Here is a 24,547-nt window from a genome sequence, read left to right as displayed (position 1 = left end):
AGCAGAAGACTCGATATTTGCCTCCAAAAAATAAACCTGCTCGAGGGCCGACTTCCTCTCGTTAATCACAACTCGCAAACAGGCCTCGAGCGAAGCAGCCTGATTCCCTAGCTTTTCGGCAGCAGCCAGCTGAGCAGCGTTAGCATGCTCTCGATCCTAAGCCATCTTCAATCCAAGCTTTAGCTACCGAACGACGTTTTTAATCTCGTAAAGCTCGTCGGAGCGCGGAACATCCTGCAAACGCCTCTCTAAAGTCGCCGTGAACTCGTTGTTAGCCTCCATATCCTGAAATAGGACGAGTCAGCACGAATAAAAAATGAATTGAGGATTCGATACTACGAGTATCAAAAAGCCGACCTTAGCGTGCGCAACATGCATCTTAACGTAGGCGTCACACTCTGTCATGTTTAGGAGAGAAGGAAGCGGACACCCGACCGGCATAAAATGCCTGACCAGATGAGCAACACTATCCGGATCTTCCGTAATCAGACAATCCTTGGAATGCGAAAACTGCCAATGAAACGGTTTCGCAACAACGATGTCACCAGAGACACCAGGACGATGATCAGCACCAGTCACTTTTGCCTTCTTTGGAGGACGGTCTCGACTTTCCGAGCCATTCAGACTGTTCGAGCTCGTACGAACCACTGCTTTTTCTCCTTCAAGATCCTTCCTGATAGAACCCAGATCGAGCATCCACCGGTTCGGATCAAGGACATGGCCCAAGGAGTTATTTTCCGACCAACTCAACAAGTCAAGACTGATGGTCGAGCTAGAATCCACTCTGGACGAGCTGGACGAAGTGTCACTTAGTTGGATGAACTGAGTGAGCTAAGTGACACTAGCTTGGAGCTGAATGAGCTAAGTGACACTGAAGATGGAGCTGATTTAGTTGCTGGACGAAATGGACCTTTTTCAGCCCACGGAAAAATTCATAACAAATTCAATTTGGGTTTGTTTTACTCCAAATTCGACCAGGCCTTTGGTGATGGTCTTCTGCCCATTTGCATCAAGAAATATCAACAAAAGAAGTTTAAGTCGTGGTCATATCAAGGGGTATTCAACAACACACTTATTTCTAGTCAAAGGTCTTAGTCTTTGTTTATGTTTTCTAAGTTTCTAGCTTTCTACAAAACTCTTAAGTCTTTCTTTGACTCATTGTACTATAAATATGTAAACTCTTCCAGGAATAAAATCAGTCTATGTTTTTGGAGTTTATTTTCGTTTTCTTCTTTTCTTTGAGTGAGAGAGAGAGAGAGAGAGTTCTTTAACTAGTTTATTGGTGTGAACCGGCTTGTTGATTTTGTGGTCAGCCAATTCATCTTTGTGTGTTGTTTGGTGGTTAGCCAACGCACTACATTCTTTCTTAGGTGGTTAGCCTTAGATCGTGGGTATATCAAGAGTCATTCCGCATCTCTTGACGATCCTTCCAATCCATCTCAGTTCCAGAAGTGTCATTTGCCTTCTCGGTTCATATCCAACACCCAGCAAAAGTGATCCTTCAATTTAGAGCGTATCACTTCCCCTCTCCGCTAACGGGAGCACGAGGAAGTCGGGTCTCCTCGCGAAGGACTTCTGTAAGGGCCTCGCTCACATCACCTGAACGAATTCATTCTACGTCGACACTCCCATTTCGGCCGCGGACTCACGGAGACTCACTCTTCTCGATGACATATCAATAAAAGAAAAAAAAAGCCTTGCTCAAAACATGGAACCGATACCAAATAAAACAAGACCTTATAAAGGATAAAGGCACTGCATAATCTCAACAAGAAAGGGGAGTAAAATAAAATAAAAAATATTCCGAAAGTCGTAGTTATCCGTTCAAACCAAAAAAAAGATATCGAAGACAAAACAGAAAAGATCGCTCAGATCCGATACAAAAAGAATTAAAGACAAAAAACCTAAAAACTAGCTCCTTCGCCGGAAGACAAGCTTGCGGCTTCATCATTGACAACCGAATCTTCAGAGACTTGAGGAAGGTCGAGATCTGCCACCGATCAGTCCGGAACAGCAGCCAAGCTAGCAATAGCTTCACAATCATTCTCCATTTCCTTCAGACGAACGATCTCGTCATCTACTACTAGCCCTCGTTTTTGATCTCGTTCAATAAATCAAGATTAGCGACTACCTCGTGGAGCTGAATATCAGCAGACACCTCCTTCTTTTTGTTAACCCACCTATTCTCCAGGGAAGCAAGAACCTCACGGAAGCCGTTAGCGACCTCACGACGAGCAGCACGAGAACCCCTACGGATGTCTCGATCACGACCTGTTTCAAGCTCCGCGACCTTGGTCCTAAGAGCGGCAACTTCAGTCTCAAAAGCCGCCCTTTCACGACGAGCCCTCTGCCATTCATCCTTCAAGAGCATCGCCTCTCCCGTCTTCTTTCTAGTTTCTTCTTTGGCCACTCGGAGCTCCTCCTTAAGCCTCCGGACCTCGGCCTTTCCTTTTTCCACATCACCCTCATCACGAACAGCTTCCGGAGACTCAGACGTATAAACCAAATCAAATACGACGGCCTGATCGACACCGTGAACGGTATAACGCTCCTCGAGCCGGTCACTTTGATCATTGGAAGAGGACAGGAGAACGATGGAGCCATCTTATCAAAATTCGGCAACTAAAAGCCTTTGATCGCAAAAGAAATAGAAAGAAGAGGATTGAGACAGCGGAGGAACGCTTTTCGGGTACTTATAAGCCACCGCAAGCCCTAACGGCTCTATCGCTATGCACGAGAAATTTAATGATTTGCCCTAAGGCGGCACATATAGCCGTTATACAGATAAACCAAAAAACGCGCACGAAGCAACGTACGAAATCTACGTTGACCATCTCTCTTCATTCAATCCGAAGAAAAGAGATTGGGGGACGAATGTTAGACCCAATTTCAGTTAACTAGGTAGTTTGGCCGCGCGACCAATGAAGAAGCCTGACTCTGACGAGCAAGAAGAGATCGATTCAAAGAGCCAGAGATCGCGGAGAGGTTGAAAGGAATCCGGAATCAATCCACTATAAGAGGAGATCGACGCAAACAAAGGAGGACACGCTGAAAACCCTAGAGAGATCTATACACACACCTCGACCTTATTTTCACCTAGCTTTAAGTCTTTTCTCTTATCGATCTCGTTTGTAACATTCGATCTCATTTCATTTATTGTATTCGATCTTATTCATCAATAAAATCTATCTTTTCCTACTGAAATCTGATTACATCGTTGTGTTCTAAATATATCGTTGCCTACATCATCTTTTATTTCCCAGATTAAACTCTCGATCACTATCAAATACTTACAGTGGATTTTAGAATGCTGTGAAGTGATTTTGAGAAATCTCCGAGGGACTTCTGGTCTGAAGATTACCTTTGGGGGTAAGAAGCCTTTGCTTGTTAGTTATATTGATTCTGGCATGTTTGGATATGTTGATTCTAGCAAGTCTACTTTGGGTTACTTTGTAACATTTGCGGGTGGAGCTGTGGCATGGCAGAAAGGTTGCAACATGTGTTGCATTATCTACCACTGAGGCAGATTTCATTGCTGCAACTGAAGCTTGTAAAGAGTTGTAGTGGAAGAAGGACTTCTGCGAAGAGATCGGTTTCAAGAAAGAAGAGTATGTGTTGATTTGTGATAGTCAATGTGCCATTTTTCTCGGAAAGCATTTTACATTTCATTCGAAGTCGAAACACATTTAGAGAAGGTATCATTGCATACGACATGTGGTTGCTTCAAAGGAAGTGGAACTTGAAAAAGTTCATACAAATGATAATAAATATTCAGATATGATGACAAAGTCTTTTCCGAGGGAGAAGCTTGAAGTATGCCGAGGGATAGTCGGAATGGCTGTTTCCTCTACTTAGTCGGAGGGGAAGTTTGTTGGGTTCCTTCTAGATGGAGGAAGCCTAATGGGTTTGGTTGGTGGCAATCAAACTTGGAGTTGGGCCATTGGTATCAGTCCATGAGATTAGTATTTGGCCTTAGGGGTTAGTGAGACTATATAAAGTCTCTTAACCTAATTTTTGTAATTAGACTTGACACAAGAAAGAAGAGTACTCAAGAAGACTCATTAGACCAAAAGAGAGAAAATGAGAAAAGAAAGCAAATTTCATATGGGTTTGTCAAGACAGGTTTAAAAGATCCAACGGATCTGGATTGGGCTGATATTTTGTGTTAAACTTCTTCAGCCAGTGGGTTAAAAGTTCACTGAAGGGATTTGGATTTCAACGGTTGGATCTTCTGTTGTCTAGGTTTTAGTGAAGCTTGTCGTCACAGTTCTTCAGCAGTGCTATCTTTATTGTTTGGTAAATCCGACGATGAGATCTTTTCTGATTGAGCTGAAACTTGGCAGAGATGTTGTTAACGTGTTCATCTTAGATTTGTACGGTGGGATTAGTCTCTGGTTTCCGGAATCCTTATGAGCTGAGGTCGTCTTCTGGCTGCCTGTTTTGAAGCTTTGGTGTTGCTCTCTTGTTGTTGTTGTTCTTGTGTTGGAGATAGCTTTTTGTAGCTAAAGTCTCTGTTCTGTTCAGGGTATTGAACAGAGAGGACGTGATTGCACTCATATACATTTATATAGTTGATTTTTGTGTGGACTACGTTTCCGTTGGTTTTTCCTTCTCACATTGTGAAGTTTTCCAATGTAAAAAATGTTCGTCTCATTTAGTTTCTTTTTATTGTATATCTTGCCATAATCAAAGTATTTTCCTGCACAGTTTTACACAAGGTCAGGGGAACACTATCTTATATTACGCTGTGCATGTTCTCCCCAGTGAAGTGATATCATAAAGAGTCGGCTTGTAGTAGCTTGATTTTGCGATATTACTCAACAAAGTGAACAACGTGGAAGCATATAAAATATCGGTTGATTTATTTTCGAGATCTTACAGCCCTCAGGTAAGTTAAAAATGAACCAAGACACTTTATTGCAATTTGCAAATCCAAAGAATTGGAGGACGATAGAAAAATTGTTTATTTGAAGCTAGTCGAGAGGAAAAGCGGTCCACAAAACTTTTCAGATATATTAACTTAAGATCTGATACTAGTTGACCATAAAAAATATGCAGTTCAGAAAAAATAAGAAAAGATGAAGAATCCAATTAAAATTTTTAATATAAAACCGATAAAGCTAAAACTTCATAAATTTACTGATTACTAATAATCTAGCAAATTAATAAAATAGAGAATCTATAAACAAAAATGAATAATGATTTAGGTGGTTATTGCCTCCTGGTAAATGAAAAACTTCTAGTAAAGAGAGATATTTTCATATTTCAAGATATGTAAGGATCTAACCTAATTCTTGACTACTATGACCTATAAAGGGGGTTTCCAAACCCAAGAACAAATAGACTATTCAAGACATCAACTACAGAGTTAGGAGGCTAGAACTAGGGTTTCTCAACTAACATGTTGTATTTCTGCTCTCTTGATCAATAATAAACGATATTTGATCCCTGACTCTTTTCTTTACTACTTCCTTCCTGTTTTTGTAGTATCACGAAGAACCCTACTTAAAATTACCCTAACAGAAAGCATATGATTAAGATTCCTTTCTATAGTAACAATTTCACTGTAACACTTATAATAACTTACAGAGTTAGATGCAGAGACAACTAAAATGAAGTCGTCGAATAATACCAAGAACTTAACCAAACTCTACGGTTTATCCCAATCCTTCGAAGTTGGTAGTCTTACTCTCTTCTTGCTTTCAACATTCTCTTGAAAGTGATCACTATAAAGTGTGTCCTCAACTTCTACTCTATCAAAATCTGACCTGAACTTCAAAGCTCTTGTTTACATGAGGTAGGTTGAATTCTATTGTTTCTTGTAGTCCAAAGACAAGCTCTTTCTTGTCATCCTTGCTGACTAGCTTTTGGTCAAATCATTCAACTCTTTTATAATAAACTACGGTATATTGTATTGCATTTCTATTTGCATACACGCTTGCATTCACCTCTAGGAAACCATCTCACTCAACTAAGTTTATGATGTGAACACAACAACTTAAATGAAGACACTCACCTCCTAATACTAATGACTGAGGTCCTAATGCATTGAATGCTTCCATAAACAACTTAAGAACATTAGTGTTTGCAGTGACATTATCTACTGTGATTGTGAAAACTTTCATTATTACTCATTTAGCCATACACTTATGCAGAACATAACATATTGTTGCCCTTTTAAGATCCGCAACATGCTTGAAACCAAATGAATTTCCTAAGTTTACAGCTAGCATCAGTGAAGTGTGATGTTGTGAACATGTAGCTAGATGTAGTAGTTGGTGCAACAGGAATGTTTGTTGTTAGAGAAACCCTTTGCGTATAGCCACTAATCATAAGCATCAAATCTGATTTTCTCTTTGCATACAACTCTAAAATGTCCCTCGTTGCTGTTTTCTGTGAATGTGGCTTAGGTAGGTTAACCTAATTGCAGAAGTATCTCCATCCCAAACCATAAACGAATTTTAGTGGCGATCCGGACATGATGAGCATTTAATTAGTAGCTTCTCTTACGAATTTACTAGAAACCCTTGAAAACTTCACTTGACCACCACCACCATCCTCATCACTTTCTGGATTTGGAATATACTGAGCATGAGACTAACTTTGTACCCATTTTTGGTGCTCCTTGCAGATTCTAAGATTTATTCAGACATGAAGTGTCATTAGACGATGCGAAACAGATAACTCTACTACAATAGTTATAGCTGCATAATTTCTTATTCTCCTTCAGTCTTATGTAAAGGTCCAAAACTTTCAACTTGTATTTTTATTCTTCTTCTTTGGTTGATTACGAGGTGGAGCTGACTTAAATTTTCTTTTGTTTGCAGTTTCGGGACTACTTGTCTCAAACTCCTCTTCGAATCCATGAACTTATCATCATCTCTTTTATCTTCATTTTCATTTTGAGGTGATGAAGAATCCATCTGCAAAATCAAGATTCCGAGAAATTAACACAATCACAGTCACAAACCATCATCATCGCTTTGAACTCGATTACAGAACACAACACAATAACACATCATAATCGCTATTAGAGTAATTAAATAACAAAAATATAAGAATTTTGAATTTGAAATCAAACCTTTGATTGATTCCTTCACAAAGCTGAGAGAGGATATGTCGGAGAGGGAGACGAACATCTTCGATGAAATCCTGAAAATGAAGAGTTAACTTCTTTAAGGAATTCCAGTTTTCAAATTTAAATTTTAGAAGTCGACAATCAGGACACATATGAATCTTAATCGTCATCTCTAGGGTTTATTTTGTTCGAGTACCGAGAGAGACCTAAGAAGAGGAATGATGTTATATGATTTCTCGGGTAACCCAGATGGTTACGGGTTTTACTCGATCCAAAGCAGAAATCAAATCTCTTAATAATAGAAACTGAATCTCTTAATATTAGAAAACGATCGAATTATTAGACGAAGCCAAAGCCGAACTGAATCAGTTTTTTTTGTGTCGGGTTTTCCGGATCAGTATTAAATGCACTGGAATAGTCTAAGTCATATATACTATATTCTTCATAAAAAGAAGGATCATAATAATTAGGGAGGTGAAGTTTGATGATGAGAAGAAATGGGATGGGGAAGACAGTCTTAAAAAAGACAAATTCATCAAATGTAATGAAGAAGAAGAACAAGAGAAAGTAAACCGAGGTGGGAATAGAGAATACATACAAGAATTACAAGAAGGTATGAACGATGAGAATGATAACACTGAAACACAAAAAGAGACACAAACATCTCAGAAACAATTTCATCTCAATCACAAGGAGAGACACAAAACATCTTAGAAACAATTTCAGCTCAACCACAAGGATAAGGATCAAACCAGAATGGAGGCAGAACATGAAGGAACAAATTGAGACCAGCATGGATGCAAGATTATGTATGCGTTGACGGGGAATGATCACTAGAAAAAGGATGGTTGAGAACTAATGGGGATGTCTGTTGATATACCATGGATTTTACCAGTTTTTAGCCATAGTATATAATTGTTTTAGAATCTATTTATTATGTTTAGGAGTCTTTTTAGAGTCTTTACAGGTTTAGGTATGTTTTGGAGCAATGTGGTGATTTTGGAGCTAAAGATTGAAGAAACTCGTAGTTGTTCACTAAACCAGCTAGAGTCGACATTCAGAGTCAACCGTCGATCGACAAACATCACTTATCATTAATCGACAGCAAAGCACGAGAAACGGGTCGCTAGTTCATGACCGACTTGAAGCCCAAGTTCTACATAATTATAAAACTACCACTGGCCGACTTTAACCTAATATTTTATGTGCTCTGCCATTTTATCGGACAACACAGGCTTTCTTATTTTATATTCTTCACAACATAAGGTTTTTAGGATTTTTAGTAGTTTAGAGAGGCGATCCAAGACTCCTTCAGAGCTTTGTACTTGAACTCAAGTTTTTTTTTACCTTATTCTATTTATGTTCCATTCAGATATTTGCTTTGTTCTGCTTTGCTATGTCTGAGTTGTTTTTCTTGTTAGATTTAGGGTTTATTAGGGTTATGAAGGATTAGCTAAAACTACATAATTGCTAAGGTGATATTTAAACAACCTTCAAAGAATTGCTATTAATGCATGTGTTCTAGAGTAGCTAACCAGGACCTTGATTTTAGGATTGTGGACAACTATGACAGTAGGTTCTGCACCAGAATAGATTCTCTTGAGTTAGGATTGCTAGAAACAAGCGACAACTGATTTTGTTAAGAATAGTGAACATATCGATCAACTCACTAACGCTTGTCTAAGTGATATACCATGGATTTTACCAGTTTTTAGCCATGGTATATAAGTGTTTTAGGAGATATTTATTATGTTTTGGAGTCTTTTTAGAGTATTTACAGGTTTAGGAATATTTTGGAGATATGTGGTGATTTTAGGGCATTTTGGAGATAAAGCTAAAAGAAACTCGTAGATGTCCATCGAACCATTCCAGAGTTGACATTCAGAGTCAAACGTCGATCGACGGACAACTTTTATCGTCGATCGACAGCAAAGCACGCAAGGCCCGACTTGGTTCCTAGCCGACTTATAACCCAAGTTTCACATTAATTACATAAATACTCCTAGCCGACTTTAACCTAATATTTATGTGATACGCCATTGTCTTGGGCAACACACACTTTCATACTTTCTACTTTTCACAGTAAAACATATCTAGGGTTTTTAGTAGTTTGAAGAGGAGATCCAAGACTCCTTCAGAGCTTTGTATTGGAACTCCAGTTTTTCTATCTTATTCTATTTATGCATTTTATTCAGATATTTGCTATGTTATGCTTTGCTATGTTTGAGTAGTTACCTTTGTTAGATTTAGGGTTAGAAGTAAGGTTATTAGGAATTAACCCAAAATATAGATACGCTAAGGTGATAAAGATTTCCTTCAAAGGAATTGTTATTAATGCTTGTGTTTTAGAGTAGCTAACTAGAACCCTGAACTTAGGATAATTGGACGCAAACGAAAGCATGGTATTTTACCTAAATTAAATTTCCTTAAGCTAGGATTGCTAGAAACAAGTGATAGCTGTTTATTCAAACTAGTGAACCTATCAAACAGCTAGATAACGCTTGCCTAGGTAAACATCGAGCGACGCTAGTCACATAGCGTCTATCAACGTTTGAAATATATCAACAAGCGACAGCTGAGATATAGACTTAGTCAATAGGATTTATTCGCACGCAAAAGTTGGAATACTTTGCAATTAGAATTTGTGTTCTAGGATTGAAAACCTTAGCATCTATATCACTATAATCCCAATTACCTGAAATTTCTCATAATTGTTTACAACCAACCAATCAATAAATCGAACAACTTCCTTGTTCACCCCTGCAATTTACTATTTAATTGTTTGCCTAACTTAATCATAAACTGATTAGGATCTATTGTGTGCCTTATCACATTGTGGATTCAATCCCTAAGTACTACGACCGAACCTCTTATTTGACAGAATACAAGGAAGATGTGTATGCTCATGAGAAACTAAAGGGTTTTGAGTCAAATGGAGTAAGTAAAAAAGTTTAAATGCTGAAAAAGGCATTGTATGGTCTTATTTATACAAGCACCAAGAACATGTTCAAGTAGGATTAAATGTTATAATTTCATGAGAAAAGGATGAAAAATGATACTCCAAGTACACACTATTTGAAAAATAGAAGGGGAGAGCTCAATTATATTTAGCGTGTATGTAGATGATCAAATTTACACGAGTAACTTAGAACTACTGCTTAAAGGGTTTAAAAGGTCTATGGAAGAAGGAATTTGCAATGAATGACTTGGAGATAAAGAAATGCTTCTTGGGAGTAAGTGATGCAAGATAAAGATGAGATCTTCATTATTTTAAAAAAAATATTCTCTTAAAACATTGGAGAAATTAGAGATGAAGGACAAGAATTCGATGAAAAAAAAGAGGCAAACACTTAGTAGATTTAACTAGGACAAGAAGATAGTCGAGATCTCGGGGTTTTATGACATCAACAAGGTATGACTTAACCTACTCAGTGAATGTGGTAAGTAGGTACATGGAGAATCCAGTCGAGTTAAATATGCTAACTGTGAAAAGGATTTTAAGATATGTTCAAGGCATAGTCAAGTTTCGAAATTCAGCATAAACGAAGTGGAGAAGAAAAATTGGTAGGGTATGTAGATACTATGCAAGTGATGAAGACAATCGAGGCGCACATGAGATTATAATTTTATGATCCGTGAAGGTTCCATGTCTTGGAGCTCAAAGAAACCACCTATTGTCAGACTCTCAGCAACAAAGGCAGAGTACGTAGTTGCGACTAGTGGAGCATGTCAGGCAGTATGGTGAAAAAGTGTACTATAAGAGTTTGGATTGAACAAGGCGATGACACAGTTCTCTACTGTGAGAATAGTTCTCAACATCAAGTTGTCTAACAATCCGGTGTTCTATGGATGAAGTAACCACGTTCAAGTAAAGTTTCACAATCTTTGTGAGCTTGTAAAAAATGGTATCATTGCAATGTCGTACCGTCCTACAATGGAGCAGCTGTCTTGAATTGTTAAAAAAGTTGAGAAAAGATATGGGAGTTTGTTCGGATAATATTAAATTAAAAAATAAATGTTTCAATTTAAGGGAGTTTGACCAATAAAAGATGACTGAATCTTTAGCTGTTTGGTTAAGTTGTTTGCAGTTTTGGAGTTTAGAACAAGTAATCATGAAACAACTTCAAATCGTTAGCTGGCTTTTTAGGATCTTTGTATAATTGTATTGCATACGATTATCCATAAGAAAACCAGTACTATTATATAGTTATCCTCTTGTTCTATAAAATATCAACAATAGTTAGAACTGATACAAGATTTTAGTATGTCTAGTGACAGATATGAAGTTGATTCTCTTATTGATGAACTCCTTTTCCACACCAAAAATTTGTCAAAGCCACCACAAAATAAATCGAGAAGATTGTGAGGAACTTAGCATCATTTAGCTTAGCAAATGTATTTTGCTGCAGCTTGGGACTACCTCCGTTCAAGTAAAATTCAGTGGTTACATTATTCTTAGATAGGAACGTGTGAATCCTGTTGGTAGTTGTACAATGTAGTTGTGGAATAGAAGACGGATTCGCGTAATTCTACAAAGTGCTATGAGTTGTTTATGGCTTAGCTTAACTCTCATAATGCTATTTCATAAATCAATTTGCAAAGGCAGCGATTGCTGTGAGAAAATTTTACCGTTGCGTTTGGGAGTTTTCTGCGTTCTAATGCGACTAGGCGCTATTATCTTATTAGAGCATGATTATTGGGGGATTCTTAGAGTGGAGTTTTCAGCGGAATATAAGAATCCGACTCTTAACTTTTAACTAAAAAAGTTAAGAACCGGTTCTTAAAACTCTTATTTAAGAACCGGTTCTTAACTTTTTTAGTTAAAAGTTACAGATTTTTATATTCCATTAAAAACTCCGCCCTAAGAATTTCTCAATAATCATGCTCTTAGTGTTACTAGCAATTTAGCATGCCACAAATATTATATACCGAGTGTCCTGAGGAATTTACTGAAGACGCTGTGCGAGATATGTGGATGACATTAACAGTTAAGATTTCAAGTGTGTTTCTGTATCGGGGAAGTATTAACCACACAAAAAGAAAGATATGGATAAATAGATTATCCAACGAAAACCTGCCACATCAGCAACCACAGCCAATCAATGAACAGAATCATATTTCACATTTCAATCTGAACCAATCAAAAGCATGAACAAATCCTACTCTCCACCTTATAGCTGCAGGTTCGTCTCTTCTTTCCCTTTCACTTAACCTTTCTTGGTCTTGAAGCAGAGTAAAAAGAAAAAAAAAGCTTGGGCTAAAAAGATGGCGTCTTTGGGTGTGTCGGAAATGCTTGGTAAGCCCCTTAACTTCAGGGCAGTGTCAAGACCGTCTGCTCCATTGGCGTCAAGTCCCGCCACGTTCAAGACAGTTGCTCTGTTCTCCAAGAAGAAGCCAGCTCCTCCTCCCAAGGCCAAGACCGTCTCTGCTGCCAACGACGAGCTCGCCAAGTGGTATGGTATGTGTCTTCTGCTTCTCTTTCTAAAAACATATTGTTTTTTTTTTGCCTCTTCTTATTCCATCAATACATCAATCTTCTTGTGAATTGTATCTGCACAGGTCCTGACAGGAGAATCTTCTTGCCGGATGGTCTTTTGGACAGATCAGAAATCCCAGAGTACTTGAACGGTGAAGTTGCTGGAGAGTAAGACACTTCTTCTTCATGTCTCTATATGTATAGCTTACTTTGTCTTTAGTGTTTAAGGCTTTATTGGTCTGAATTGCAGCTATGGTTATGACCCATTTGGACTTGGCAAGAAGCCTGAGAACTTCGCCAAGTAAGCAGATTCTCTTCTCTAATCCTGTTTATTGTATTTTATTTTTTTGAACATCCCTGTTTTTTGGTCTCTGTCTTTCAAAATATGAACAATGTCACTGAGATTGGTTTTGTAATGAATGTGGTTGTTCAGATACCAAGCCTTTGAACTTATCCACGCGAGATGGGCTATGTTGGGAGCAGCTGGTTGCATCATCCCTGAAGCCTTAAACAAATATGGCGCTAACTGTGGCCCTGAAGCTGTCTGGTTTAAGGTTTGTTTTGGTTACTTCAATTTATCTACATTCTATATAGCCTAGGAAGAATATGTGATGTGATGGGATCTTATTGGAATATATCTGCAGACTGGTGCTCTGCTTCTTGATGGAAACACATTGAGCTACTTTGGCAAGAACATCCCAATCAACCTTGTTCTCGCTGTAGTTGCTGAGGTTGTTCTCCTTGGTGGAGCTGAGTACTACCGAATCACCAACGGCTTGGTACATTTCTTTAGATTTTTGCGATTACATATTTTGCCGTTCCGCATGCGTGAAAAGACTGAAATTTTGAAATGCAAAAAACTTGGGCAGGACTTCGAAGACAAGCTTCACCCAGGAGGCCCATTTGACCCTTTGGGACTTGCTAAAGACCCTGAACAAGGAGCTCTTCTCAAGGTTAAAGAGATCAAGAACGGGAGATTGGCCATGTTTTCCATGTTCGCTTTCTTCATCCAAGCTTATGTTACCGGAGAAGGTCCTGTTGAGAACCTTTCAAAGCATCTAAGTGATCCTTTCGGAAACAATTTGCTTACCGTCATCGCTGGTACTGCTGAGAGAGCTCCCACTCTCTAAGACATTTCCATTTTAAGGAGCTTCGAAGATGCTTTGTACACTTTGTTTGATGAGAGTTTCTGTTGACATTGTGAAAAAAACTTCCATCTGCATCTTCTTGATATATTCCAATGTTACTTAATTATTGCTTCTAAGGATAACCATCTGATGGTGCGTTTGCGTTTAGTCATATACATATTTCATCATTTGGTTTTATTTTGCTTTTCAGTGATTATATTATTACAGATAAATTATATCCTAAACTGTCACCATTTTCTGTTACGAAAACAATTTATATTATGTACTCTAGTTGTTTGTATAAGTGTCATAGACTCATAGCGATATCATTACTCATGTTTAAAGTCTGCATGATACACAATTGGACATTGTTTTTGGAGAAAAAAAATAGAACCAAGTTTTTGTGGTGTATGAGAAGCATTGCAAGACAAAGGAAAACAACAGTACATAGATCATGATGAGTACAATAAGATAATCAATCCCTTCGGTATTCATTCGAACAGTGGATATACTTGGGTTTTGTTAAGCAATTTGCTTCCACCCATAAAAATTAAAAAAAAAAAAATGTAATCTGGAACATGCATAGTCATAACCCATAAGATATATAATCGTCTATTTAGAATAACCCCAGAAATCCATCTCACTGCGCAACGAAAGCTGGTTCGACGTAGGAACTGGCTGAACAACAGCCGACGAATTGTTGTTACCATCCTCAAACCTAATCCCTCTAGAGGAATCTTCATTTCCCAAATGACATGTCACAAGCCTATCCATCATTGACCATTCACCTAAACCTTGTTGATGGTTATGATTAGCCACTTTCTCGCTCGTGCAAACCTCTAAACCCGGCTCACATGCTTGCTGATATTGTAACCCTTCACTAGCCGCACTCTCACAATCCCTTGGAAATCCTGAAGAGTAGTCAACTCCAAGGGAAGGTGGCTTGTGGAAGATTGGTGGATACTGATGAAGAGAAAGGTCAGACTTGTTGAGTTCGAATGTCGTGGCTCCGTGGTTATGTACTAGTTGGTAAGGACTGTCTCCGTGCATAAAGCTACGAGCTTGGAGTGTGTTGTTGTTGTTGTTGGACGCATCATGGTTGTATTGGTCGGCAGAGTTAATGCTTGAACCACCGTCATTCACTACCTTGAACAAATTCTTCTTCATGAATACCCTACAAACCACCCAGCCATCTTCCTACAAGACCAATAATATATGTAGCAAACGGATTAAATATAATAGAGCAATTTCCTAACCAGATGATTAAATTTAACACATCATGACATACAGAGCCGTCTCAAACTATTTTAAGACTGCAATATTCTATATCAAAATGTTGCAAAAAGAATTTTATAATAATCAAGAACCTTAATTTTCAATCGTATTGACAATAGTTTTAAGATCAGATATTAGAGCACCCCCCAATTGAGAGTTTTAGCTTAGGAGTTCTAAAAACACATATATATATATATATGTATATATTATATATATGTATGTAATTCTAGATTTCTAAACTTTAGGGAGAAACTCAACCAAATATACCTCACAAAAATATTTGGGGTTGGATTTCCCGTAAAATTTAGAACCTCACAATTACATATACATATATAATATCCACACATATATGTAATTTTAGAACCTTTAAACTAGAACCCTTATTGGAGGTGCTCTTATATACGGTATATTTATAGATTCCGAAGAAAAGAAAAAAAAAAAAAATTACCGTCCTGCTGATATTTGCCAAAGTAATAGTGTAAAAACTTTGCAAAGATTTCTCAAATAAAAGACATACACTAAGGTTGCCTTGAGGATCATCAGCATCTTCAAGACGGTACTCATGCATGATCCAATCAGTCTTTTGGCCATGAGGAGCTCTTCCTTTGTAGAACACGAGAGTCTTCCTCATTCCTATCTTCTTGTAAGAGTTCCTTATGCACTTGTCACGTCCTGTCGCTTTCCAGAACCCTGCGTGAGTGGCACGGTTTGTCCTTGATCCCGTCGGATATTTCCTATCCTTGTGGCTAAAGAAATACCATTCGTTCTGCGGCGTTGACCCTATCTTGCATCTCTCTATGTAAAAAAAAAGGCATACAAATTTAGAGAATTGGTTTATAAATAGTGTTCATGTATATAACTAGTAATCAAGAAATGGATGAGTAATCGAGAATTATGAGCCTTAATCTCAGAAAAAAATCAACTAACAATTAGTAAAAAAACGAAATGGATGTGTTATAACAAGCAATAAACTGTATGAATGTTCTTGAAAGATGGACTAAAGGAGTAAATAGTACCTTGTAAATCCCAAGGCTCAAGCTTGTTTAAGTCAACCTCTCTGATAACTTCCATCTCAAACTTCTGGTAAGAGATTTTCTTCTTTAGGTAGTAATGTAGAAGCTCTTCGTCTGTCGGATGAAACCGAAACCCAGGTGGCACGCCTCCGTTGGACGAAGAACCCATTTTGATTACGTTTTCTTGATCAATCAACCAATCAATCTCTTAAAACATGTAAGCACTGCCTTTCTTTCTAAGCAGCTACAAATTCTTGATTATATATATACGCAAACAGTCACACGTAGTTGTCAACGGAGTTAATTAAATGATAATATGAAATGTATATGGTCATGCATGTTGATCATGGCGATGATGATGGTGAAGTTGACGGCCGGGTACCACGCCGCCGGAGATGCTCAAAAAGCTATCGTAGAAAGCAAGACTCGCCGGAGATTAATATGACAATTTAATATAATGCCTCTAACGCACCTTGTGTTGCAGCGTGTCACTTGCGTAAAATCGACTGCTACATGTGTCTCTACGCCATGTTGACTTATTATCATTAATGAACGATCCCGATAAACATGTAAACACTAAACTATTAGTGTCATTAATCCCGTTTGATTGCTCCGTAAGCAAGGGTTTGTTAGAGAAACAAAGACCCATATGGATATGGGGATCTTCAACTTGTATATACGGTCCAGCTTTACGTATACATCTAGATATAATTAATATGAATACTAAAGAGGAATATATACAGAGAGGTATGAAAGTAAACAATATATATATATATATATGTATGGATCGTCTGATGTCAATATATGAATTTGAATATGCCATGCACTAGGCAATGGCCAAGGTTAGGGCTTTTTCTGCACATGTGCCTACCTATGACCTCCGATTCTTTCTGGTTTATTTCGTTTCTCTAACTTTCAAGCTTCCTATCTGTTTTTTTAGCTTGATTCATTGCTTCAAGCAAGTAATAAATACATACACACATTCATATATATATACATAAACGGGCAAGATATGTTTATATATGAATGAATTGAATGACTACGGGATTTGATATTTTGAGATACTCAAATTTACAGTAGCTATATGGAAGAAATTTGAGATCATTATGAAAAAAAATTCTATAAACTAACGATTCGTAAACACAACCCAAACCGGAGAGTGAAAGTTTACAAAAAGATATAAATCTAGCATACCAAAAAGTGGATTTTTAAATTCAATAAACCACTAAACTTACCTCTATGTCATGATGAACTTGTGAAGAATAGTGTAGTGATTTTTTTTTTTTTTGTCGCGATCAAATCAGGAGTAATTGAAACTTATGACAGTCCACCTTATGATCATGTATGTAAGGCATGTCCAAAATGATGGCTTAGAGCTCCAAATGCTAGGGTGGACGACTTTTTCATGTCGTGTCTAGGGTCCATGAGAATATTATCCTTCTCTTTCGAACATAAACCAGTCCAAACGGGAGAGGTATTGTCAAGACGTCAATTTTCAAAGTCATCAATCTGGCTACGAACTCCTGAAATATTATATTGGTATCTCTTGAGCCTCACAACGTGCCAAACTTTTCACCTTTGCATGATTTACTATATATTGGACTGATCGCGATCCAACTTTATCATTTCAAAGTTTCCAACTAAAACAAATTTTATATCTGAAACATCCTCTTTAAAATCTACATTTGATGGATTTATCTTGAACATGTATTCCAAAGATTAGCATACACAGAGTTGGCCGTGAACATTCAAAGACTGCAAACCAAGGAAAAGGCTATTTTACCATCTAAATTTTGAACTCTTAATCTCTTAGAATTTTTTTTAAAACTTTCAACTAGATCAAAGAGATAATTTCAATTTTTTGGGATATTTAGCAAAAAAAAAAAATTGGGACAAAAATTTTGTTAATAAAATTGGGGAGCACAAGCTTGCTTGGGCTAGGCGAGCTTAAAAGTGCCCAAGCTTTTAAGGCTGGGGACATTCAAAGAGTGCAAGTTTAATAGTTTCTTCATCAGAGACACATCAAATGACGAAGCGCTTTCCATATTGGAAGGTTATGATGTCTTCCACAGTTGGGATTTGAGAGATCGTATGTTTGGACACCACTAGAAATAGTCTTCCGCCTGTCGGAATGTACAAAATTATGCCGGATCCAGTATCCTGATTTAATTATCGTTCAAATTTGCGAAGTTAGTCATCGGTGTGTCCCGGGTTTACAAATTGGTGTAACATGTTAATATACTCCACTATTTAGTTGACCATCCAACCAGGGAGAAAATTATGTCTTTGCAATAGCAACGGACCGTAAGATGACATAAACCAATTCGTGCGTAACAGAATCATGCACCCACCCATCCATGAATCAGTTTCAATGATGCTCATATGTTGGACATGGATTACATCACTCGGACAAAAAATTTGAGAGCCAAAACTTACACAATAAAATTTTATAAGAAGAAAAACTATTTTTCTAAAAATCGGATTTTCAGCGATAGCCAACAACAAGTAATAAGGAAAAAGATATGCGTTCAAAACCGATATGCTCAAATTATCCAGAGAACACTCTCTCAAATAAAAGATCGATTGTAATACTTGGGGACTGGATCCACAAGGAGAGTGGTCACACAATAGACTATCAGTTATTGGTAAAGCTAGAAAGAAAATAGAAAGCAGTAAATCAAACAGAACAAGATATCGGTTTGTAAGCGGATAGGAAAAATGCTAGATCTAGGGATATCAAACAAGAAATAAGAAACTAAGAAAAATAGTTTCTAATGGTTTATTAAGTTCAGTCCCAAAATTCGAATTCAATTATCAGTTATCCAACTCTCGCCGCGATAAACTGTCTAAGTCTTGATCCTCGAAGGCCAAATTAGTCGTAGCGCGACCAATTTTTCTAGATAGGCATTAACGATTCAATTTAATATGTTCTCTAAGTTAATTAGGCCGACTCTCATTGTGTCTAGAAACCTAGCTCAACAGGATTTAGATAAAAAAATCAGTCACATTCTTGTTTTATTCTAATTATCCTAAGATCGAGTTATTAGTTAATAATTCTAAGAACAAGCTGTAAGAACAGTCCTCACGAAAGAGACAATGGATTAACTCTTTATTTGAATTATCTATGAAGTTTATTCATATTACCATTTCTGTTTCATTGATCATGTATGAGTAAATTCACCGGTTAGATTCGGATTTTTCAAAGGATTGATGAGTTGCTAAAATGAATTGTTAGGTTTATCTTTATTCTTCGTATTGATTGTTCTTAATGGTAGATGTGGATTGGAAGCCTTAAATATATATCTTAGAATAATTAGTATATGCAAAAGCATTATTGATTGTCTGAACTAGTCATTGGTGAGCTAAATACCTATATGCAAAGAGATTTGTTTACAAATTAATGAACTTATCAAATGTGTTCTTAATGCTTGTATGAAGTGACTGAATATGCAAAGAGATTTGAGAATCTAGGAATTGGATATATATTATCTCTGATTCTCTGCAAGCAAAGTTGATTCATTTGATTAAAGTGCTTTAAGTTCTAGAACTGTTCTTAATAAATCTTTGATTTCCCGCTTTATCCCATCGCATTCAACTCTCCTTACTTTATGTTATTTACTGAATTATATTCATTATTCACTAGCTTAATTTGATAGCCTAAAATCTATTGAGTGAACTGAGTCTCTGTGGATACGATCCCTAGGTGCGATTTCTCTTGTTGTAGGACATGATGAGATGCAGAGTCATGAACCACAACTTAGCATCTTTCCCAAACCGCGTATCTTATATACATGCATACCCAACTGGAGGACTCCACGGAGTTTGATCTGTTTTAGGAATAAAAAAGTGAAGGAGGCATCAACATCAAATCGCGTGACAAGTTCCTTCACACTCTTCACTGTAAACCGAGTTGCGAAATGGTTTTTTCACTCCTGACCTTCAACAATTGACGACCTTACATATGCTTCACGGGTTTCATCTTCGGAAATAAAATAATCGCTGATACTACAGATGTGAGGAATGAGACACAATATCAAAGGGGACATCGGTTGACCTTGCTAAGGAACGATATGTTCGGCTCGATGATTGATTCTCGTCAATCATATCCTAGCCCTGATACGCCATAAATAGGGAAGGATCACTCAGCCGGACTTTGGGATATGATCTCAGACGGATCAAATGAGAAATTGTGGATTGAAGGGTCACACAACAGTTGCGGAAGGCTGTTGATATTCCCAACTCCAGATGCTGCTTGATATGACGCACAAGTCCAGCAATAAGGAGAAATGAATGGATCAAAGGGTCGCACAGCAGATGCAGAAGGCTGCTGATATTCCCAACTCAATGTCCTAGGATATGATGCACCTAGACGACAAAGAGGATAATTCCCTGGATATGACGCACCAGGACGAATCGGTTTGATCAATGGATATTACACACCATTGAAAGAAAAGTGAGAATCACTCTCAAGGTTCCAAAAATAATCACTCAAAGCTTATTTTATTTCATTGATCAAATAGTCTTTATATAATAGGCAAATCATACAAAATGTTGGAATACAAAAGACTAGTCAAACATAGAAATTAGCAACTTATAAAAACAAGGAAGACTTGACCAAAGACCTTGAATTGACCAAAAATCATGAATGTCTTGACTTGACCGAAATTGAAAGATTGTGGTCGCCAAACTCTTCGGCTGATCTCGGGCTTCTGTATGGTCGACGGTCTCTGAATTGCCGTCAGATTGATATATTATTCGACATGACTTGTATTTTCTTGTTGGGCCCTTCGTTCTTTGGGCTGAAACATATTCATAAACACATTTTCAGTATACTTTAAGCCCATCTCGTTTGATCTCAAACCCATAAGCCAAGCCTTCTTGATTTGTTTCTGCTGCTGATTCGGGGCACATCAAGCCCTCCCCATTACCGAAACATGTCCTCGAAAAAATGAACCAGTTGAAGTTTATAAAATCCATTCCAGTGATATTTCCCACGCCGCTTTGGTGATCTCTCCGCGGGTTATCTACCGAACTTGATCCGCTTATGACATCTGGAATTAGATTGGAAGACATAACCTTCTCTTCTAATTTCCTTGAGCACTTATGGATCAAAGATATTCGCTCGTGAAGAACAAACTAAGAACACTGTGTATATCAGAGAAATCTAGTGAATCTACGGCGTCATGTCGGAAAATAAATAGCAAAAGTGATTAAGAAAAAAGAAAGAGTTTGGGAGAGAGCTATCTTTGTTCGTAAGAAGACATGAGGAAATGAGAACATGATCCCTATTTATAGAGATAACAATGCAGGAAACGAAGAAACAACATCGTTAGGTCTACAACCCTATAACGACGACATGATTCCCACATTTCTATGGACGACGATTCCACTTCTAGGGACAAAATGGGGTCCGTTTAATGGTTTATTTGGCATGATTAACAAATAACTGGTATTTTGACAGTTTGGGGGTAAACCATATCATATTCTTTGAAAGCGCCGAGATGGAAAACCGACAGAATTTGAAAGAAAAGTGCTGAGTTATCTACCTTTAAGACTTACCTGTTGTGAACAAAGGTGAAAATCGTGTGTTTATGTGTCTCATTACTCAATCAAAGTGTTCCCTTATATAGGAGTTACAAGGAATAGATAAATGGAAAGAGTACAAATCATTATCCTAAAGGAAAAGGGAAAATCTACTTAAAGATAAACATGAAGAGAAAAGGAAACTATCCTATGTCTAAAGTCGGCCACTCTCTCTCCCTTTGGGCCGCCGACTCTCTCTCTCCATGGGCCACGGTTTGGGCCTTTGGTTACTAGCAATCCACATTGTTCATAACAGTCCCCCTTGGATGCTATAACCATATGGGCTCATATCATGCACGATGTTGCCTCGTTAAAACCTCTCTAGGAAAACCAAAAACCCAAGGTGGGAAAAAATGGAAACCGTAGACAGGAAAAAGAGTACAACGCATGACACACCCCCTGATGAAGGCATCACTGAAGATCCTTCAGCCGGCGCATACCTATCTGATGAACCAGCTTCCTGAATGTTGAGGTTGGCTGAGACTTGGTGAAGAGGTCGGCTGAGTTGTCGCTGGATCGGACTTGAACTACTTGAACCTCCTTTGCCTTCTGTAAGTCGTGGGTGAAGAAGAACTTGGGCAGGATGTGTTTTGTCCTGTCTCCCTTGATGTATCCTTCCTTGAGATGAGCAATGCATGCTGCATTGTCCTCGTAGATGATCATTGGCTCCTCCTTCTCTTTTCCCACGGCCAGACCACTCTCTCCTAAGACATGGCCGGTCATGTTCCTCAACCAAACAAGCTCATGGCTTGCCTCAACATGGCTATGATCTCAGCGTGATTAGATGATGTGGCTACTAAGGATTGCTTTGTTGAACGCCAGCATATTGCGGCTCCACTATGTGTGAACACATATCCTGTTTGAGATCTAGCCTGGTGTGGGTCAGATAAGTACCCAGCATCTGCATATCCTACCATGCTCTCTCCTGGCCGGTTGGTGTAGAACAAACCAAGATCCTTTGTTCCTTGCAGATATCTGAACAGATGTTTCACTCCGTTCCAATGCCTTAAGGTCGGACATGAACCAAATCTAGATAGTAAGCTCACGGCAAAGCTTATGTCCGGTCTAGTATGACTAGCTAAGTACATTAAGGCCCCAATGGCACTTAAGTAAGGCACTTCCGATCCGAGTGCTTCCTCGTCCGGTTTCTTAGGTCCGAATGGATCCTTCTCAATGTCTAAGGAGCTCACGACCATAGGACACGGTAAGGGATGAGCCTGGTCCATATTAAATTGCTTGAGTATCTTTTCTGTATAAGTTTGTTGGTGCACAAGGATGCCATTTGCTTTATACTTAAACTGTAATCCCAAACAGAACTTAGTTTTCCCTAAGTCTTTCATCTTGAATTATTTCTTTAGACACTCAACGGTTTGGGAAATCTCTCCAGGGGTTCCTATTATATTCAGGTCGTCCACATAAACTGACATTATAACATAGCCCTTGCTGTCGAATTTCTTTATGAATATACATGGACTTATTGGATCATTCTTATAACCTTCTTTCGTTAGGTACTCTGATAATCTGTTGTACCACATTCGACCTGATTGCTTTAAACCATATAAGGCTTTATTCAACTTAATGCAATGTTGTCCTCGAGAACCTTTCTTATCTTTGAGCTCAATACCCTCTGGAACTCTCATATGTATTTCATTATCCAGTGGTCCGTATAAGTATGCAGTTACTACATCCATTAGGCGCAAATCAATGTTTTCTTTCACGGCCAGACTGATTAGATATCTTAATGTAGTCGCATCCACCACAGGGGAATAAGTTTCCTCATAGTCTATTCTTGGTCTTTGTGAGAATCCTTGTGCTACAATCCGTGCTTTGTATCTCACTACTTCTCCTTTCTCATTTCTCTTCCTTACAAAGACCCATTTGTATCCCACTGGTTTGACATCTCTTGGTGTCAAGATTATAGGGCCAAAAACGCCTCTCTTTCTCAATGATTCTAACTCCACGTTTATAGCTTCTTTCCATTTGATCCAATATGATCTTAGCATGCATTCTTGTATGGACGTGGGTTCTAGATCCTCATCTTTATCCATGATCTCAAGTGCTACTTTGTATGCAAATAAATCATCAACCTTGATATCTTTTCTGTTCCATTGTTTTCCAGACATTACATGGTCTATAGAGATCTCTTGGTTGTCCGGCTCTTGTGTCCCGTGAAGCCCAGCGTCCCGGACCTCACTTTGAGGAACGGCCGGATCATCGGGTGTGGTCGGTACGCTCGGCTCGACCATCCTGGTCGGCTCGACCGATCCACCTATGTCCTGGACGATTTCCTTGATGCTCTCGGATCCAGCACCTTTCTTGGATTTCCGAGGCTGTTTTTCCTTGGAACCAATTGGTCTACCACGTTTTAAACGTTGCTTAGACTCTGTAGCCACTTGACATTGTCCATCTTGGACGTCTAATCTTATAGGTGCATTACAAGCCGGGATGTGTGATATTGTTACTCTATTTGGGTCAGCAAATGTATCTGGAAGTCTATTAGCTAGCTCTTGAAGATGTATAATCTTTTGGACTTCTAAATCACAATCTTTAGTCCGAGGATCTTGCCAAGATGTTGATGGTCTAAACCATTCCAAATCTTTTGTTATCAACCGGCTGTTATCTCCCCCTAAGGACGGATATGTGGACTCACCAAACTGTGAGTCTTCGTATCTGGCCTTAAACAAATCACCGGTTGTTGGCTCAAGATACTTTATAATGCTTGGGGATTCATATCCTACGTATATTCCCATCCTCCTCTGTGGTCCCATCTTAGTTCTCTGTGGTGGAGCAATTGGAACGTAGACGGCACATCCGAATGTTTTGATGTGGGACACGTCTGGCTCATGACCCGTAAGTAGTTGGGATGGTGAATATCTATGCTCACTAGATGGCCTGATGCGAATCAGTTCCGTTGCATGTAAAACCGCATGTCCCCATGCTGATACCGGAAGTTGAGACTTCATAAGCAATGGCCGGGCTATCAGCTGGATACGTT

At 38.4% G+C, this 24,547-nt stretch overlaps 2 protein-coding genes across 2 annotated transcripts; one reads left to right on the top strand and one right to left on the bottom strand.

Annotated features, from left to right (window-relative positions):
• The first annotated feature begins 12,225 nt into the window (after positions 1-12,225).
• On the top strand, positions 12,226-13,849 carry LOC106376306 (chlorophyll a-b binding protein CP26, chloroplastic-like). Its single transcript, XM_013816374.2, has 6 exons — positions 12,226-12,536; positions 12,638-12,722; positions 12,805-12,855; positions 12,988-13,108; positions 13,199-13,333; positions 13,424-13,849. The coding sequence occupies exons 1-6, from the start codon at positions 12,344-12,346 to the stop codon at positions 13,682-13,684; spliced, it is 846 nt and encodes a 281-aa protein (XP_013671828.1). The 5' UTR covers positions 12,226-12,343; the 3' UTR covers positions 13,685-13,849.
• On the bottom strand, positions 13,846-16,610 carry LOC106381959 (protein BEARSKIN2-like). The gene is made up of 3 exons (XM_013821897.3): positions 15,973-16,610; positions 15,474-15,751; positions 13,846-14,878 (listed from the first exon to the last, which is right to left on the bottom strand). Exons 1-3 carry the CDS (start codon positions 16,136-16,138, stop codon positions 14,294-14,296), a joined length of 1,029 nt encoding a protein of 342 aa, XP_013677351.1. The 5' UTR covers positions 16,139-16,610; the 3' UTR covers positions 13,846-14,293.
• Between the last annotated feature and the right edge of the window lie 7,937 nt (positions 16,611-24,547).

Source organism: Brassica napus, chromosome C9 (genome assembly GCF_020379485.1).
Source record: "Brassica napus cultivar Da-Ae chromosome C9, Da-Ae, whole genome shotgun sequence".
Taxonomy (NCBI): domain Eukaryota; kingdom Viridiplantae; phylum Streptophyta; class Magnoliopsida; order Brassicales; family Brassicaceae; genus Brassica; species Brassica napus.
The sequence above is the reverse complement of the archived record's forward strand: the minus strand, read 5'-3'. Positions and strand labels throughout refer to the sequence as shown.

Excerpts from the sequence above, each read along its gene's own strand:
- LOC106376306 (XM_013816374.2), top strand. The coding sequence starts at position 12,344 with ATGGCGTCTTTGGGTGTGTCGGAAATGCTTGGTAAGCCCCTTAACTTC. Across the intron at positions 12,856-12,987 it reads AAGCCTGAGAACTTCGCCAA|ATACCAAGCCTTTGAACTTA; the intron begins GTAAGCAGATTC and ends GTGGTTGTTCAG. Across the intron at positions 13,334-13,423 it reads ACCGAATCACCAACGGCTTG|GACTTCGAAGACAAGCTTCA; the intron begins GTACATTTCTTT and ends AAACTTGGGCAG.
- LOC106381959 (XM_013821897.3), bottom strand. The coding sequence starts at position 16,138 with ATGGGTTCTTCGTCCAACGGAGGCGTGCCACCTGGGTTTCGGTTTCAT. Across the intron at positions 15,752-15,972 it reads TGAGCCTTGGGATTTACAAG|AGAGATGCAAGATAGGGTCA; the intron begins GTACTATTTACT and ends TTTTTTACATAG. Across the intron at positions 14,879-15,473 it reads ATCCTCAAGGCAACCTTAGT|GAAGATGGCTGGGTGGTTTG; the intron begins GTATGTCTTTTA and ends TTGGTCTTGTAG.